Source organism: Magnolia sinica, chromosome 14, assembly GCF_029962835.1.
Source record: "Magnolia sinica isolate HGM2019 chromosome 14, MsV1, whole genome shotgun sequence".
In the NCBI taxonomy this organism is placed as follows: Eukaryota; Viridiplantae; Streptophyta; class Magnoliopsida; order Magnoliales; family Magnoliaceae; genus Magnolia; species Magnolia sinica.
The window spans coordinates 67,782,087-67,798,964 of NC_080586.1; the positions used below are offsets into that span (position 1 = coordinate 67,782,087).

The window sequence follows — 16,878 nt, forward strand, 5'->3', positions numbered from 1 at the left end:
TACTCTAGTAATTTCTTTGATCATCTGTTTTGATTCAACATCTGCTCTCACGCCATCTTTCATATATTTTGTCATTCTGTTTTGATTCAACATCTGTTCTTCTGCATGTTCTGTACTGATGTGCAAAGATTGCTCACGATTTTCTGCTTCTTAGATGCCCTGACAATCTCATCTTACCCAATGTTTGGGTTCTCTGACTGTCATTGAATTTGGCTTTTCTTTATTATCTAGTATTTAATCTTACCAAAAGTTTGGTTATTGAATGTGAGTGAACCTTTTGTTATACAGTGGGTCTGCTTCAATATGCATGAAGGTGGCAAAACTATATACTCTAGTATTTTCCCATATTAAGATCTGTTTTGATTCAAAATCTGTTATCATGCCATTTGAATATTTTGACATGGAGGTTTCCTTCATTATGCATAAAGGAATTAGCTCTTGTACTTTAGTGTTTAGTGTTGAAATTGGTGTTCAAAGATTGCTCACGATTTTCTGATTTTTAGATTCCTTGACAATCTCATTTTACCCGATGTTTGGGTTCTCTGATTGTCTTTGAAATTGGTTCGGATTGTTCTTCATGAATATCTGGTTTTCTACATTCTCTAGCATTTCATCTTACCAACAGTTTGGTTATTGAAAATGAGTTTAGTTATTGGCCTGGGTTGTTCTTCATGAATGTCTGGTTTTTATATTATGTGCAATTTCTTCTTAACCAAAGTTTGGGTTCTCTGATCATGTGTTTTAAAGAGCATTTTTTTTTCATATGATCTTTCACCAATATGCATACAGTTGGCAAATGTTATAATGCAGTATGATGTCTGTATTAGATAAATTTTTCATTCGGAAACTGAATTTATATTTCAGCCTTCCAGCAAATTTTTCGAATATCGTATAAGTTAATGACTTCGAAAAAAATATGGGACAATTTTACATCTTGATTATGCAGGGAAAACACTCAACAGAGTCATATAATTTGCTGACCATTCTCTCGTCTGCAGCGAAACCACATAAACGGATACGGTATGTTGCTGTTTGCATTCTGTAAGCTCTCTCTCATCTATCATGTCTTCTTCTTGTTCCTGTATGGGTAACTGATAAAGCATATTTAGGGCCTGTTTGCACAGGAGACATCTTTTCATTGTGTGCAATCAGGGCCCATGGTTCAATTATCTACAGGTTCATCTAAGTTCCCTTTTAACCCCATTGGATGGGCCAGAGGAAACAGATACTGATGGAAACGCCCATTGTTGAAATCACTCTAAGCCCCACCTTGATGTTTATATCCATCCAATCCGTTCATAAGGTTAATTCCAACTGAATGAATGGAAAAATAATATCATCCTGATCCAAAGCTCCTGTGGCCAACTAGAAGGTTTCAACAGGTTACCATTCAATATACTCTGTTTCTTGTGGTGTGGACCACTTGAGTTTTGGACCTCCCTACTTTCTCTGCCAAAAAAAATATGGTGAAACGAATGGACGGAGTGGATATAAGACACAAATAATAATGGGTACCACAGTACTTGGGGTTGCAGCAATCCTTTACAACCCTCAGTTGCAGTTAGTGCTCTTCCGTCCTTTCCATATCTGCCAGATGCCTGGTGGGGCTACCGCAACGTTCATGAGAAATCCACCCTGTGTATACGTTTTTTAAGATCATTTTAAGACATATGACCTAAATTGAGGTGGATCCTAACTCAAGTATGCCTGACGAGAGGAAACAGTGGAGATTCACTGTCTATGTTAAGATTTGGAAATTAATATATACGTAATTACGAATTGATCTTAAAAGGTTTAAAAACATGATTTGTACAACTATACACTCCTATCTTTTGAAAATCCCAAACTTTACCACACTTGAGTCTGCAAAATGTGTTCCTCAAGGTGGTGCAAACCTATTGGAAGGTTGAATGTCAGATGCACATGATGGGTGGAATTTTTTAACTGGATGGATCATTAATTATGTTCACCCACAAACAACTTGAGACCACCTGTTCTTCCATCGATATGAAATCTCGAATATATATATAAAGAGAGAGATAGTACCTTCGGGCCAATTTTTTAATTCTTGCAACTAATCTTATAAGCAGGGGTTATTAGAGACCATTATTAAAATATAATTGTTCGGCAAGAGACTGGATAAATTTTTTTTAGTTATTTTTTGAGTTATGACCTAATGAACTACCAAATGAATGGATGGCATGGATTAAACACATATTGATGGTGGAGCAAAGGAAATTTACATCCTTCCACTGTTTTCTTCAACGGTCCACAAATGAATAGATCTATAAGGTTTATTTCCACTTTACTTTTCTACCACCTTTCATTACGCATCAAACGACTGGATGAATTTTCTTTCTCAGCAGGGCCTACGAATAGTAGGCACTGCTGTTGTTGACACTTTTCTATGCATGCCATTGATGGTTGCTCTAAGCTCAGTTAGAACTCACAAGTAAGCATTATAGCCACTGTTAGAGGCCGACCATGGAGGTTTAAGTAGTCATATACATATATACCTCCATCCAATATTTAGATTTGTACCCACTGTTGCTTGCAATGTATATTTATGAGAAATACACACGTGAGAGTGTAGGTTATCTGTTGACGATGGATTCGTCAGATGAGGAATCAGCAGATAGTACAATTGTCTTTCAAGCGGTGGCAGCTTATGTGCAGGTTGTTGGGGAATATTGTCATACGTACATGTTCAAGCAACCGGCGCGTCATGGGGATGATGAGCGAGCAAGGTTCATCAATTCTATTATTCGGGCTAGCGACAAAGATTGTGTAGATCAGCTTAGGATGAATCGAGAATCCTTTTTTGAACTGTGTGCGCTGCTACGCGAGAAGACACGACTCCGTGATACGCGTAATGTTAGTCTTGAAGAACAATTAGTTATTTTCCTTCACACGTTGGGACACAATGTTCGTAACCGGGTCATGGGTCATAGATTTATCTAATCGAGTGAGACAGTCAGTCGGCACTTTCACCGTGTGCTGCAGGCAATTATATCAATGTACCCTGATTTAGTTAAACCGGCCATCATAGAGCCGTCGTCAGAGATTCAAACAAATCCAAATTGGTCTGCTTACTTTAAGGTATATTTGTTATAGGTGTGTTTTCTAAGTCCGTATTTTTTATTTCCTTCCAATGTACGGTCACTTCATGGTTGTCGATTCTTCACATTTAGGATTGCGTCGGTGCAATTGATGGTACACACATTCCAGCGCATGTGTTGGCGGTTGACCACGCGAGCTTCAGCAATCGCAAGGGGGTGCTCTCCCAAAATGTACTGGCAGCGTGTACTTTCGATATGAAATTTACATATGTGTTGGCCGGTTGGGAGGGTTCTGCTTCGGATGCGAGAGTGCTACATAATGCATTGACCCGATCAGATGATCCCTTACTTGTGTCAAACGGTACTGTATATCTGTTATGAAAGTGCCTATCTAATTGTTAACTATGACTGTATCCAGTTTTTCACTTAATATATAACCTTGATTCGAATGTATAGGAAAATATTATGTTGTCGACGCTGGATACGCTCATTCACCTGGATTTATGGCTCCATACTGGGGCGTTCGGTATCACTTACAAGAATATCAAACCGGGAGAGCTCCTGCGAACATGAAGGAGCTGTTTAATTACCAATATGCACAATTGCGCAATGCAATCGAGCGATGTTTCAGTTTATTGAAAGGCAGATTTTCCATCTTGAAGAGCGCTATGCAGTACGAATTTCAAACACAAGTCGAGATTGTGATAGCCTGCTGTGTCTTACACAATTATATACATGTCCAAAATGAGTCTCCACAGGACAGTGATTTCGCTACTATATCTGGTGTTGATGTGGAGGGTATCCCAACGCCACAAGAGCTATCAAGAAATTACGAGCGGCAATGGTTACTTCGAGTAACGCAGCGTGAAAAAGATGCTTGGAATTGAATCAACAATGACATTGCAGCGAGAATGTGGGCAGATGCTCAACAAAATAGTAGGAGCAGATGATGATAATTTCAGTTTAATTTTCATACATAAGTTGGTGATGCTATATTTTAGGTTTATTTAACGTCGAAAACTAGTGAATTATGGTCATCGAGTTACACACTTGGTGGTTTGTTAGATTGTTATAAGGACCTGTGAATTTATATTATATAAGCCTATCTTAATATTTGCTGTTTTAATGATTATAGTTGCAATTTGCAAAAAAATCATACCTACTTCATATTCAGGTGAAATGACAGACTCCTTTAACGAAACATCCACACCGACCCAGTCACCGGTAAAAACACCGCCGGTAGCCACCCGATGTTCACCACGTGTGAAAACCATGAAATCTCTCGCGGAGCCTTCATCTAGAGCGCCAAAGATCAAATGGACAAGTGCTATGGACCAGATACTGTTCGACACTTTCCTCGAACAGGTCGCACTAGGCCGTAAGGCTGATAACGGATTCAAGCGGGAGGCGTACCAGATTGCGGCCGACGAAGTTACAAAGCACACTGGGGTATTTGTCACATGGCAAAACGTGTTCAATCGGGTGAGATATTACAAGCGAGAGTATACTGCAGTGAAGGACATGCTGGCAGCGAGTGGCTTCGGTTGGGACACGGAGAGGATGGTTGTGACAGCCCCTGATGAAGTCTGGGAGCAATATCTCAGGGTACGTTTTACTGGTTTTGAATTTCCTATCATCCATCTCTATGTAATATTTACTCATTATTACACCTGTCTTATTCCTCTGGCAGTCTCACCCAAATGCTGCTAGACTCCGCGGTAAACGAATCGACAGGATGGATGACCTCGCAATAATATGCGGATCTGACCAAGCCACGGGTCGCTACGTACGAGGCAGCAGGAGTATGGCCGCGTTGGCATCTTCTTCTCGTCTACAGCGAGACCTTAATGAAGCATGGAATTCTGTTGATGACGATATGGATGATACGATAGATCTATCAGAGGATTACGTCACAGTCTCCACAGGGACCATTCCATTACCATCGGACAGTCCTGCGACGGGACATCACGGGTCCCGTGACACTCCCACTAGCATTCCTGATTCCGATGGTACTCGCGGAGGGATAGTAACAAGGAAACGATCGCGCCCGCCTCGTCCATGTGATGTACTCGGGGCCTCATTGAATACCGTTGCCGAGTCAATGATGAAATTTGGGCTTGGCAAACAGGTTAATCGTACTAAGACAGTACTTGATGTGCTCGAGGAGGTGAAAGGCCTGAATACCAAAGAATTTATCGATGTTGGTGAGATCCTGAGTAAGGACAAGATGTTGGCGTCGTTCTTTGTTAGTCTTTGACCTGAGTGCCGAGTGGAGTGGTTAAAGGAAAAACTCCGTGATCATTTTGGTGATGGAGGTGCTAGTTCTATATGACAGGGTGTGGTCAATGGGTTTGTTTTGCTGGTTTTTATTTTGGGCATGTAATAACTTATATTGTTTGTCATGTTTGTTTTTGTATACTGATAGGTTTTTTTTTTCTTTTAATATTTTGGATTTTTGTGTGATGGAATGGTATGCCTAACGTATACCAATATGACTGCTATTTTAATGACTAAGTATGTTATGGAAGCAATTCGGTATATCTACTCACATGCTTGCATTACGCACATTAACTCAGATTGGATTAGTCAGTTCATATAATGCAGGAAGGGTACGTACATACGACTTTGATATTCAGAATATATGATTAGTATTGCTTATTTGAATTACGGATGTTCATTCTTTCATATATCAACTACATGATCTATGCATGCCATTGCAGATGGGTAAAGAAAAGTTTTACGCTGTCCTTGTCGGACGACGCCCTAGGATATATAACACTTGGGATGAGGCGTGTGTAGAAGTTGAGGGATACAGTGGCGGTAGGCACCGCGCGTTTCGAAACTGGAAGGAGGCCGTAGAATGCTGGGACAGTTTTTTCCGCAAGGCATGTGAACCATCCAGACCACTACCAGCGTCTCCGTGTTTACAGGTTGCCGCTGCATCTGCTGAGATCGAGATCCAGCACGCTACAACTGGGTTTACCCATTAGTCGACCCATACGAGACAGGAGGTGCTGGAGAGGGCGACATCGACTGATGATCTTGATCAATCGGATAATGAGAAAGTCCTTGCGATTTTCGTGGGGCTGCTGATTCTCTTTTTTGCATTGCTTATTATAATTAAATTTTAAATATTATTGTTCTAACTTTGATTATTTCTTTGACTTATGTTTATGGTTTTTGTGGACTATAGCCATGTGATGGTTTAGTATATTATAGGCTACGAGTAGGTTTTTGGAAATCCTTTGTGGTATTGATATCTGTCGACACCTATAGTTTTAATTTTGACATGGATGTTTTAATTCTATCGGCTTGAAATGAACGGAATGGATGGAACACATTCATGAATGTGCGGCCCATATTTGACATGGACAGTCCCTGAGGAATATGTTGAAATCGTTTTGCGTAGTGAGATACGCCTTAAACACTCCAACGTTTATACAGTGGGCCCCACCAGCAATGTTACAACTTCAGATCTCGCTTGCGTCTTTTGTAGACAATGATTATTTTGAAATTTTCACATCCATTTTGTAGATAGGCAAAGATCAAGTGGACCACACAGTGTTTACGAGTTTCTGTACTGACCATTGGATTGGACAATATATATGTATATATATATATATATATATATATATGGACAGTGTGGATGAGACATTGGTTTGGACGGTACCCATTAAATGGCTTGGATGAGACACAGACATCTTGTGCCCTGTGGGATACCCAATCCCGTCGAATGCACCCTTTCAAATACTGACAGTGACCGTCAGTTATTTATTCTAGACCGTCCAAACACTCCTGTAGTTGGATTGCATGGGATTGCATGCCCGGCCAAACATCCACCGGATCTAGGACGGTTGGATTTGCCCGCCCGTCCAAACGCGCACACGATTTATGTGCTAGATCGGCTAATCCAGCTGGATAGGAGACGATCCACTGTTCTGCAATAAATCGCATCGTTTTCTGTGCAAGCCAACCTACTACCATCGACTCCACCCTAATATGCCCGTCCAAACGGGCCCTAAAGGAATTACAATGCTGGATCAAAAACTGTGAATTAGTCAAGTAAGGTCGGCTGGTGGCAAGGACGGACTGACGCTACTTCTATACTAATGGTCCACGATTGATGCGTGGGGAAGAACTAAGCTAAGATGCTACATTAAGATAATCACCATTATTGCATCGGTGAAGGATTTGAGTTTGCATTAATTGAGGTGATGGGCGTGTTTGCTCGTGTTGTTTATAACTTCTCCTACTGAAGGTTGAAGAGAACTCTAGTAGCCCACGTAGTGCCTCCATGTGTATCCAGTCAGGCAAGAACGGTTACCATTCTCTCAGTCATGATTTGCCTCAGTCAAACATACTTTTATGATGAAGCGTACATGATAACTATTCATTTTTATTCGGATATTACTTTTGTAATATATATTATCTAATTTTTTAACGTTGCGTGATAACTAAATAAATATATGCCACGTGTAACAATTTGTGTCGTCAACATGATTTGCTAGATTTTGGTATAAATAACAGTTTTTCTAATATAAAAGGTGAGGCCCGCCAGATGCACGGATTGACTTTTGTGCTGGACGTAACAAAAGAAAATGAAAAATCAACGGTATACAATCAACCCACATGCGTCTCAACCGGATGGGTGGGCCAGGGACGTCCCAGATCCCATCTTAAGGGCAGCCTATGGGCCCATGTACTGGTGATCTAAACCGCTGATCTCGTGAACTTTACTCTGGGTGGGTGAGTCTCGAAAGTTCTTCTTAATTGCTGTACAAATAGACGGTTAAGAAAAAATACAGCAACTGGCCCACGAAAATGTCGTATGATTTGATGGATAGGATTGAACATTCATGAAGAGTTTTGGCTCATCCACCATCTTCAGTGGTTCCCATAAGATAAACCGTCTGGATCAACGGAATATGAGCCCCACTTGTATAAAATGGATGAGATGCATCAGGACTCAATCAATTCCTCATCAGCCTGGGATGCCCGTGGGCCCCACCGTACTAACCAAATCATGTTGCGTCTATTAGTCGTCTCATGATTTCTGCATCCGACGTAAAGTACTTCTTCCGTCTCTGCAATAATGTGTCTGAGTAGAACCTTGATACTCTGGCCGAGTGTGATGGATGATATGCATGCACTCAGATATAAATGCCCAGATGTATCAAAAACCAGATATGGTGTTTGTTCGATCACATAACTATCGGATTGGTGGACATTAATTCAACGGCTGAAATGAAAACTATCCATTTGGTTCAATTTCAGGAAACAAGTCTACACATTGTTCAATCTGATTTTGGACTGTGACTTATTTACAGTTCGTTACGCACTTTATGCGGCTTACTTTCAGTTAATTTATGCCACGTGTACAATTTGTCTGGCTGCGTATCAAGCGTAACCAGATTATCAAATGACTCCTCCTCTTTGTTTACTCTTCAGTACCATTTATAAAGTGGTGGTGACTCTTCAAACTTACATATGGAATAAGTTGTACAGCAATCCAGACTGTCCTAATCTCTCAGAAGACTTTGGATGGAGAATTTTAGCATAAGATGATGGCAACCTTCTGGTTTTCCTTACAAATTTGGACCACCCACTATTTTTTAACCATCCATGTCAAAGATATTAGTTGGATGGTTGCGATCACTTGATCAATGTGATTTGTATATACAATCCATTCACAATGGAGTCCATGATTTGAATGGCTGGATCTGTAAGTTAGTGCCACACGTGATGAACATGAGCCATCACCAATTCACCATTTTGTAATTGGTGCAAAACTCACATGGAAGTCTATACGTTGATTAACAGGAGGAGTTATTTGATACTGTGGGAGACTACGAAGCTTGATACACAGGCAGTCTGAACTTGATTTGAGCAGACTGAAATGTGAATCCTACCGTAGATAAGTTACACCACCAAAATCAGATTGTTTTTTCATTCCCGGCCGTTGATTCTTGGACCCTTGTTTGTTGAAATAGAAACCATTGGATGTTTATCATTTTTAATCGTCCAATAAATGTTCACCCATCTGATATTAATCAAATAAGCGAAATGTTTGGTTAATGATACATCTAAGCTAGGAGAAATAATTCGTTCTACTGTTTATCTGTGTATAATTATATTCTACATGTGTAATTTTAAGAAAATTTTTAAGCGCCCGAGTATCATTTATCACCCATTGTCGAGTAAGTCCGTACTCATGCTCAGTTGTGGAATCCCACCGTCGAGTGTGTGGGGGTGCGGGTAAGGGGGTGCGTGTGTTAAAAAAAAACAAAAAAGTGAACATGTCGTAGCACTGTGGGAAAAGTAGATTTTCCCTACGTAGATTTTTACGGTATGAAAATAAGATTTTGGACGACAGAAATCTTAGTTTGCAGGGTAAAACAGCTGAAAAAAGTAAAATGACTTGTGTTTATGGATAGACGTATAGTTTAGTAAGATAAATTTTATTTAAATTGAATAAAAAAGGTGAGTAATAGGGAGAATCTGTAGTAAAAAATGACCCCGGGTACCTGATGCAATCCACGTACCAGGCAACTCATTGTACTATAACATAAAGAGTGAACATTTTGGGGTCGACTGTGATGTATGTGTCTTATCCACGCTGTTCATCCGTTTTATCATCACATTTAAGGGCATGATTCGGAAATTGAATGATATCCAAAGCTCAAATCGACCACAAACAGTATAAGTAGCAACATGCACCTTTGAATCCTTCCTATGGCCAAAGTGATGTTTATTTGTCATCATTCAAACTGTTCATAGAGACACACAGACAGAGATGAAGGGACAACGCATATATAACCTTGATCCAAAATTTCGGTGGCCTCTTAGAAGTTTTCAACGGTAGGCGTCAATTCCTACTGGTTCTTATAGTGTGGTCTACTTGAGCTTTGGATATGCTTCAATTTTGGGCTCTTAGGCTAAAATGAGCTGTCAAAATGTATGGACGGTGTGGATAAGACGGACACATCACGGTGGGCCTTACAGTTTTTTTGGCACATTCACACCCGCAGAGTTTACTCAGTACGCTGAGTTGGAAGATGTCGGTCTATATGATGCACGCAGCACATCCAGTCCGTCCATCAGATGTGAATTCTCATCTTCTTACCGTTTCCAAAAATCACACCGGTCCAAAACTCACGTGGGCTGCACGATTTGGAACAGATAGGAGGAACACCTACCTTTGATGTAGATCCGCGCGCACCTGCGTTTCAAAACCGTCTGAATTTTGATATTAACCTTCATACAAGTTAGACAGTTACAGCTTAGACGAAGGGTCTGAATGGCCTGGATGACGTATACATAATATCATGTACCCCACAAAAATCAACTGTGAGAGTTCCCTCCCATTTTGTTTATCCTGTTCCATGAGATTAGATGTGGTGATGAGCGGAGTGGATTTTATACATAAATGGTTCCCCTCAACTGCCTAGTGCCTAATCCGAGCTGAGTTCGACGAGGTAAAAAGCACCAACTTAGTTCAAATTGGCATCAATTTAGATCAAGAGATGAAGAGAGGGAGTGGAGAGGAGAGAGAGGAGGACGGTGGTTAATCCAATGATGGTGATGGGTGGCTGCCAAGCTTGGAAGAGAGGGGGGAGAGAGAGAGAGAGAGAGAGAGAGAGAGAGGTGATATTGGTTGGTGGTTATGGGGCTTGGAAGAGGGGGGAAGAGAGGGTTTGAGATCGAGTCGGATGCAGTGTGTAGGGTTAGAGATACTTGAATTCAAGTTAAGTCGGCTTCAAATCGAGTGGGGTCTAGTTGGATCGAGCTTCGGGTCAAGCTAGGTCCAAATGAGTTGAGTTAGGTGAGTCGAGTTGATTCATGCCCAGCTCTAATGCACCCCTACTGATGAGCCCACTTGATGTATTTATTCTCTATAGTTTTTTAAGAACTGAAATAAACCATATCCAAATCTCAAATGATCATGTCACCGGAGACGGGGTGAAAAACTAAAGTTTTGGACCAAACTGATATTTGTTATTTTTTCTTTTTCTAACATGTCTAATCTCATCAGCCGCTTATACGGCAAATAAACATCACGGGCTATTTTTTCTTTTTCTTGTGGTGCGGTCCTCTCGAGATTTGGATCAGTCTCTTTTTTAAGATCATGCCCTAAAATGATCTGAAAAAATAGATGGACGGTGTGGATAAAATATATATTGTGGTGGGCCCACATAGCACTATTCAGTAGCCACTTCGGGCAGCGTCAGTGGGCAATCCCCGTTCGTTAAAATACAATGGAAGAATGAATGGACGGCGTAGATATACAATACATCGGCTCCCGCTTCCATCGGAGCGCTGTCGTCATACGCGATAAACGCTCCACTGCTCTCATAGCATTATAATTTATAGTGCTCCTAATTCCCATAGTTCAATTTGACAATGCAATCGATAAATCTGAACCGTCTGTTGGGTTCAGAAAACATTTTCCGGCCTACCACAGAACAATTATATTAATCTGACGATCCAATACATACTTAATTTGGCCTTATTTTCCACAGCCATCCCTTTTCGAAGCCATGGATGGGATGGATAAAATTCTCTAAAAAAAATGATTCTGTAGAATCATAAGTAATCCATGATAGGCTCTACCAAGAAGATGGATCCAATTGTTGATCATACTTATGTTTGTGTAAATTATTTTGACCGTCCATATTAAAAACCATTGATCAAACCGTTAATATTTGTCAGATAAGAACAATTTTATACATAGACCCATAAAAGTTTCTATGAACCAAATCAACGGTCTAGATTAGTGGGTTGGACTGTCAAAATGGCCCGATGCAATTAGGAGGCAGGAGCACTGTAACTTGCAGTGATCCGAGAGTACAGGAGCATCTATGCATTTACATACATGCCCGAACGGCCGCTGTTGTCATTTTCCTTCTTTCCCAAGGTTTGCAGCCACCATCAGCAAACTAGGGTTTTCAAGAATCCGTTCTCATTTTCAAGAATCTAAAACCACCCCGAGCTAGTGTTTTTTCAAGAATTCAATCTCATTTTCATGGCAGCATCAGCTGATGCCGCGAATTTCGGTGGCAAGACGAGCGTCCGCATCGTCGTCGTCGGCGACCGCGGCACCGGAAAATCCAGCCTCATCGTCACCGCAGCTGCCGATTCGTTCCCCGACACCACCCCACCCGTGCTCCCTCCCACGCGCCTGCCGCCGGATTTCTACCCCGACCGTGTCCCGATCACCATCATCGATACTTCATCGAGGTGCGTATGCTTGTGGTGGCAGCGAGTATCCGAACGTGATCCGGATCGATCGTTTGGTGGGATACGCCATTAATCAGAACAATCGTAGCCATCCGACCGGTGGACCATCTGCGGCATTTCTTTCAATTGTCCAATCTTGGGTATTGGATAACTGGGATTGCTCAGAAGGAGAGTTTCTTGACGTATATCTCATCCATGGTAGGTGGGGCCCACCTGAAAGTTGGGGCCCACCTAGTCATATTTATTATCCTTTCTGATGCTTTTCATATCGTTTAGATGGAGTAATTTGTCTCATTTGTCTTCATTTTGGTTAGTCCGGAGCACCGGAGTAGGCTCGGACAGGAATTGAAGTTGGCAGATGCGGTTGTACTGACATATGCATGTGATGAACCGGCCACGCTTGATCGGCTGAGCACGTACTGGCTTCCAGAACTTCGTCGGCTGGATGTGAAGGTGCCGGTGATCGTGGTTGGGTGCAAGTTGGATTTGAGAGAGGAGCAGCAGGTTAGCCTGGAGCTGGTGATGTCACCGATCATGCAACAGTTTCGGGAGATCGAGACTTGTATAGAATGCTCGGCATTGAAACAAATTCAGGTAAGTACATAATGAGTTATTTGCCGATTTCTATGTCCATTTGGAAGCTTGTGTTGCAAATTTACTGCATCGGGTTGGATTGGATTCCGCCACTGATCTAAATAACTATCGTTCTCTGTTAGGTCATGTCAACAAGGTTCTACAATCAGTGTCATGCAAATACGTTAACAAGTGGTTGACCATCAACATTAGGTAATGAAAAGTAGGTCTGCAACTTGGGTTTGGTTAATTGAACCTGATTGACCCAACCGAGTTCGGGTTGGGCTATCAAGGTCCTTGGGTGTGGGTTTCGGGTTGGAAAATGCCAACCCAATTTGAAATCTGGTTAGCTTTGGGTTGAGCAAATCTGGGTCGGGTCAGGTGCGGATGGGAGTAATCACATGTATTTGGTCTTGAGTCGAATATAGAGGAATTAGGGCTGGGAAACTCGGGTTGGAATTCGGGTTGGGACAGGTTGCTTGTTGTTCTTCTTAATGTTGAGTCAGGCTCTGGCTGACCCTCAACCCGACCCAACCTTCCCATGCTTCGCTCCTAATGAAAGGGAAGCTGCTTCTCGTTTGGATGCCTGTAAATTTTGTAAGTGGTAAGTGATTTGCAGGTAAATGATGTGCAGCGTGTTCTGTTTGACTTGAAGCTGTAATGTGTTTACAGATCTGTGTTTGGGTGGCCTGTAAATTGTTTGAAGGTATTTCATTTGCAACTAAAGGATCGTGTTTACATGTCTGTGCTTGGGCAGCCTGTAAATTGTTTAACGGGATTTCACTTGCAGCTAAAAGTTCAAAATTATAGCTGTTAGGCTGTAAATGATTTACAGGCAAATGAAATCACAGCTTTTCAGGGGGATTTCAGCTAAAGGCTGTAAATGATTTACAGGCATTTTTCAGCATCCAAACATTGCCTGTAAATCATTTACGGCTAGCCCAATTTACAGGCGTCCAAACGACTCCTAATAGTTAACTAAAAATGGTGATGTGAACTTGTTTTCATTTTTTCGATTATTTAAAAGGGAATTCTCATGGAAAAGGGAGTTGTTATCTAGCAGCATTGTTCTCTTTCTTGGATTCATGTTTCACGATGGAAGTTAGGGCATAAATTTGACGGCAGCTACCAAATGCCACCATTCTCTTTCTATGTTTGGTCATTCAATGGTAAAACTTTCTACTACTCCGTTGCAGAAGTAGAGATGATGGATGTTGCTTTGAATTTGGGTGGCTGTAAATAGGGTCTCTCTCTCTCTCTCTCTCTCTCTCTCTCTCTCTTTCTTTTTTATTGTATTTTATTTTAAATATGGGCATTTTTGGGAAATGTTGCACACACACACACATATATCGTAATGTTAACAACACAAGACTTTGAGGCAGTTACCATCATAGAGACCATTATATTTATATCGGCCATCACAATGTTATTTCAAGTAGTGGTTAGCAGCACTAATAACAATCGTCCAGGACAGGTTCATGCCTGTATCACAATGTTACAGGCTCTTTGATTCAACAATGGATTCCAGATGGCATTTTTTTTTTTCCAGATTTGTTTGGAGGTGGTTAAAGGGGATGCCTTGAGCTTCATGTCAGAATTTTATGAAAGGGGCCGATTACTGTACAAACTTGGTGCATCTTTCATTGCTTTGATTTCCAAGACCTATGGAGCGGAGTCTTTAAAAGACTTTAGGCTGATAAGTCTTATAGGTGGGCCTTATAAGATCTTGGTGAAGGTTTTAGCGACTTGGTTGAGGAGGATTGTAGGTAGCATTATCTCCATCAATCAAACTTCTTTTATTCCGGGTCGACAGATTTTGGATAACGCCTTAATAGCTTATGAATGCCTTGATTCTAAACATAGAGAAGGAGAGAAAGGTGTAGTGTGCAAATTGGACATAGAAAAAGCCTACAATCATGTCGATTGGAGCTTCCTTGATTATATGATGTGTAGAGTGGGATGTGGGATGAAATGGAGAAGGTGGATTCGGGAATGTATGGGCTCGGCTTGGTTCTCGGTCCTCATTAATAGATCCCTGAAAGGTTTTTTTTTTTTTTTTTTTTAACGTTGTAGGGGTCTTCGTCAGGGAGACCCTTTATCTCCTTTCTTGTTTCTTATGGTGGTCGAGGCTCTGGTAAGAATGCTTGATAACGGTCAAGATGAAGGATTCATTAGAGGCTTCAAGGTAGAAGAAATGCAACAGCCCATCTCTCATTTGCATTTTGCTGACGACACTTTGTTTTGCAATGCGGATCTTGTCATGGTGGAAAATATGTATACTATTGTCAAATGCTTTGAAGTTGTTTCTGGCCTTAAAATCAATTTATCCAAGAGTAAGATGTATGGGGTGTGAATGGTGATGGATGAGGTGGAGCAAATAGCTGGGATTTTTGGATGCGCAGCCAGACCTCTACTGGCTAAGTTTATGGGATTACCTCTCTGCGTGGGCAAACTAGTAATTCACCTTTGGTATGAGGTGGTGGAAGGATTTGAGAGGATGCTAGCTATAGATGGAAATCCTGATATTTGTCGCTTGGGGGTCATATCACACTAATTAAAGTGGCCCTGTTTAATCTCCCCCTTCACTTCTGGCACAAGTTCTTTCAAGTCTTGAAAAGCTTAGACGGGATTTCTTGTGGCAAGCTCAGACAGAATTTCTTGTGCTGACGATATTCCATTTGATAAACAGAAAAATAAGCTCTGAAAATTAATTTAAGTGCTGAATTGTAATTTTGAAATAATTTTTAAGGATGTTTTAGTCAAAAGTGAAAAGGATTACCCGATGCACGTGGTTGGTTGGTGATTGCGTGCATCTGTAGGGAATGGTCTCGCCTTAAAGGGGCAGGGATATCCTGTTGTCATTAAAAAAAGGTGAAAAGAAATTTTAATGCACCACCATTCTCAGCCTTCAGCACCACCATATTTTCAGTGAAAATTAATTTAAGCACTTGATAAGTTGGATTTGCTAAACGACCTGAATCATGGAAAATCACTAAAAATATCAAATTTCAGTGATAAGTGCTGAAATATGTTTTTATCAAACAGCCCCTTAGTTACTGTATTCCTGGCTTGTGCTCTCAGAAATTAACAGGAAAATGTCTTCCTTCGCAGGTTCATGAGGTTTTTTATTATGCTCAAAAGGCAGTGCTCCATCCAACAGCCCCACTATTTGATCAGGAAACACAGACTTTAAAGCCTCGATGTGTGAGGGCTTTGAAGCGGTTATTCATTCTTTGCGATCATGATAGAGATGGAGCTCTCAGTGATTCTGAATTGAATGATTTTCAGGTTACTTTTCTGTTTGTAGGAGTTGTGCTGTCATGTTATTTCTTTTTTCTTTTTTTACTTGGTCTTGCTCAAATAATTGTCCTATATATGTTTGTGTTTCAAAGTAAATTGCAAATTGCATCTACATCATTAACTAAAGTTTTAAATGACTGTATTATTCATGCATACAGGTTAGATGCTTTAGTGCTCCATTGCAGCCCGCTGAAATAATTGGTGTTAAGAAGGTTGTACAAGACAAGTTGCCTGAGGGGGTTAATGACCGCGGTCTTACTTTGACTGGATTTCTGTTTCTTCATGCACTTTTTATTGAAAAAGGTCGTCTTGAAACAACATGGACTGTCTTGAGGAAGTTTGGGTACGACAACGACATTAAACTCAGGGATGATCTCATTCCAGCTACATTCAAGCGAGCTCCTGATCAGGTATGCCTCTAATCTACCAACTTAGGGTCCTTTTAGCTCCATCATTGCAGGGTAGACTGTGAAGCTTCTAGAAAGTGGCCTCAACCGACACATGATGGTTACAAGACCTTTGCTCAAAATATGGGCTTCTTAATGCTGAAGTCTCATTGGAATATAAGTTGTATGATATGTAACTGTAGTTAGACCTTTCTAGTTAATTACAATTCAAAAGGCTCTTGAATATGAAAAATTGGAGCAAATAATGCATGGAGATATAAGCATTTGGGATTATGTTAGCATACTTGGTTTTTACTATTTGA

The 16,878-nt window shown here is 40.9% G+C and overlaps 3 protein-coding genes across 7 annotated transcripts in view; all 3 read left to right on the plus strand.

Moving 5' to 3' along the window:
• The first annotated feature begins 584 nt into the window (after window positions 1-584).
• Window positions 585-6,344, plus strand: LOC131226058 (uncharacterized). Of its 5 annotated transcripts, none has more exons than XM_058221727.1 (4): window positions 2,958-3,420; window positions 3,516-3,995; window positions 4,234-4,664; window positions 4,750-6,344. In XM_058221727.1, exons 2-4 carry the CDS (start codon window positions 3,971-3,973, stop codon window positions 5,314-5,316), a joined length of 1,023 nt encoding a protein of 340 aa, XP_058077710.1. In that variant the 5' UTR covers window positions 2,958-3,420; window positions 3,516-3,970; the 3' UTR covers window positions 5,317-6,344. The 5 variants fall into 5 exon arrangements, 4 of the variants coding, with proteins under 4 accessions (XP_058077712.1, XP_058077710.1, XP_058077711.1 ...); XM_058221728.1 differs by having other exon boundaries at window positions 2,959-3,099; window positions 3,192-3,995; XM_058221729.1 differs by lacking the exons at window positions 2,958-3,420; window positions 3,516-3,995 and adding an exon at window positions 585-1,020.
• On the plus strand, window positions 2,608-3,946 carry LOC131224998 (uncharacterized). Its single transcript, XM_058220427.1, has 4 exons — window positions 2,608-2,874; window positions 3,004-3,099; window positions 3,192-3,420; window positions 3,516-3,946. The coding sequence occupies exons 1-4, from the start codon at window positions 2,608-2,610 to the stop codon at window positions 3,944-3,946; spliced, it is 1,023 nt and encodes a 340-aa protein (XP_058076410.1).
• Window positions 6,345-11,946: 5,602 nt separating the features above from the next.
• Window positions 11,947-16,878, plus strand: part of LOC131226059 (mitochondrial Rho GTPase 1-like) — a 55,591-nt gene continuing 50,659 nt past the window's right edge. Inside the window, exons 1-4 of the mRNA XM_058221730.1 lie at window positions 11,947-12,296; window positions 12,611-12,890; window positions 15,981-16,157; window positions 16,328-16,579. Coding sequence (XP_058077713.1) covers window positions 12,082-12,296; window positions 12,611-12,890; window positions 15,981-16,157; window positions 16,328-16,579 — 924 coding nt within the window. The 5' untranslated portion in view covers window positions 11,947-12,081. The remainder of the gene's footprint in view (window positions 12,297-12,610; window positions 12,891-15,980; window positions 16,158-16,327; window positions 16,580-16,878) is intronic.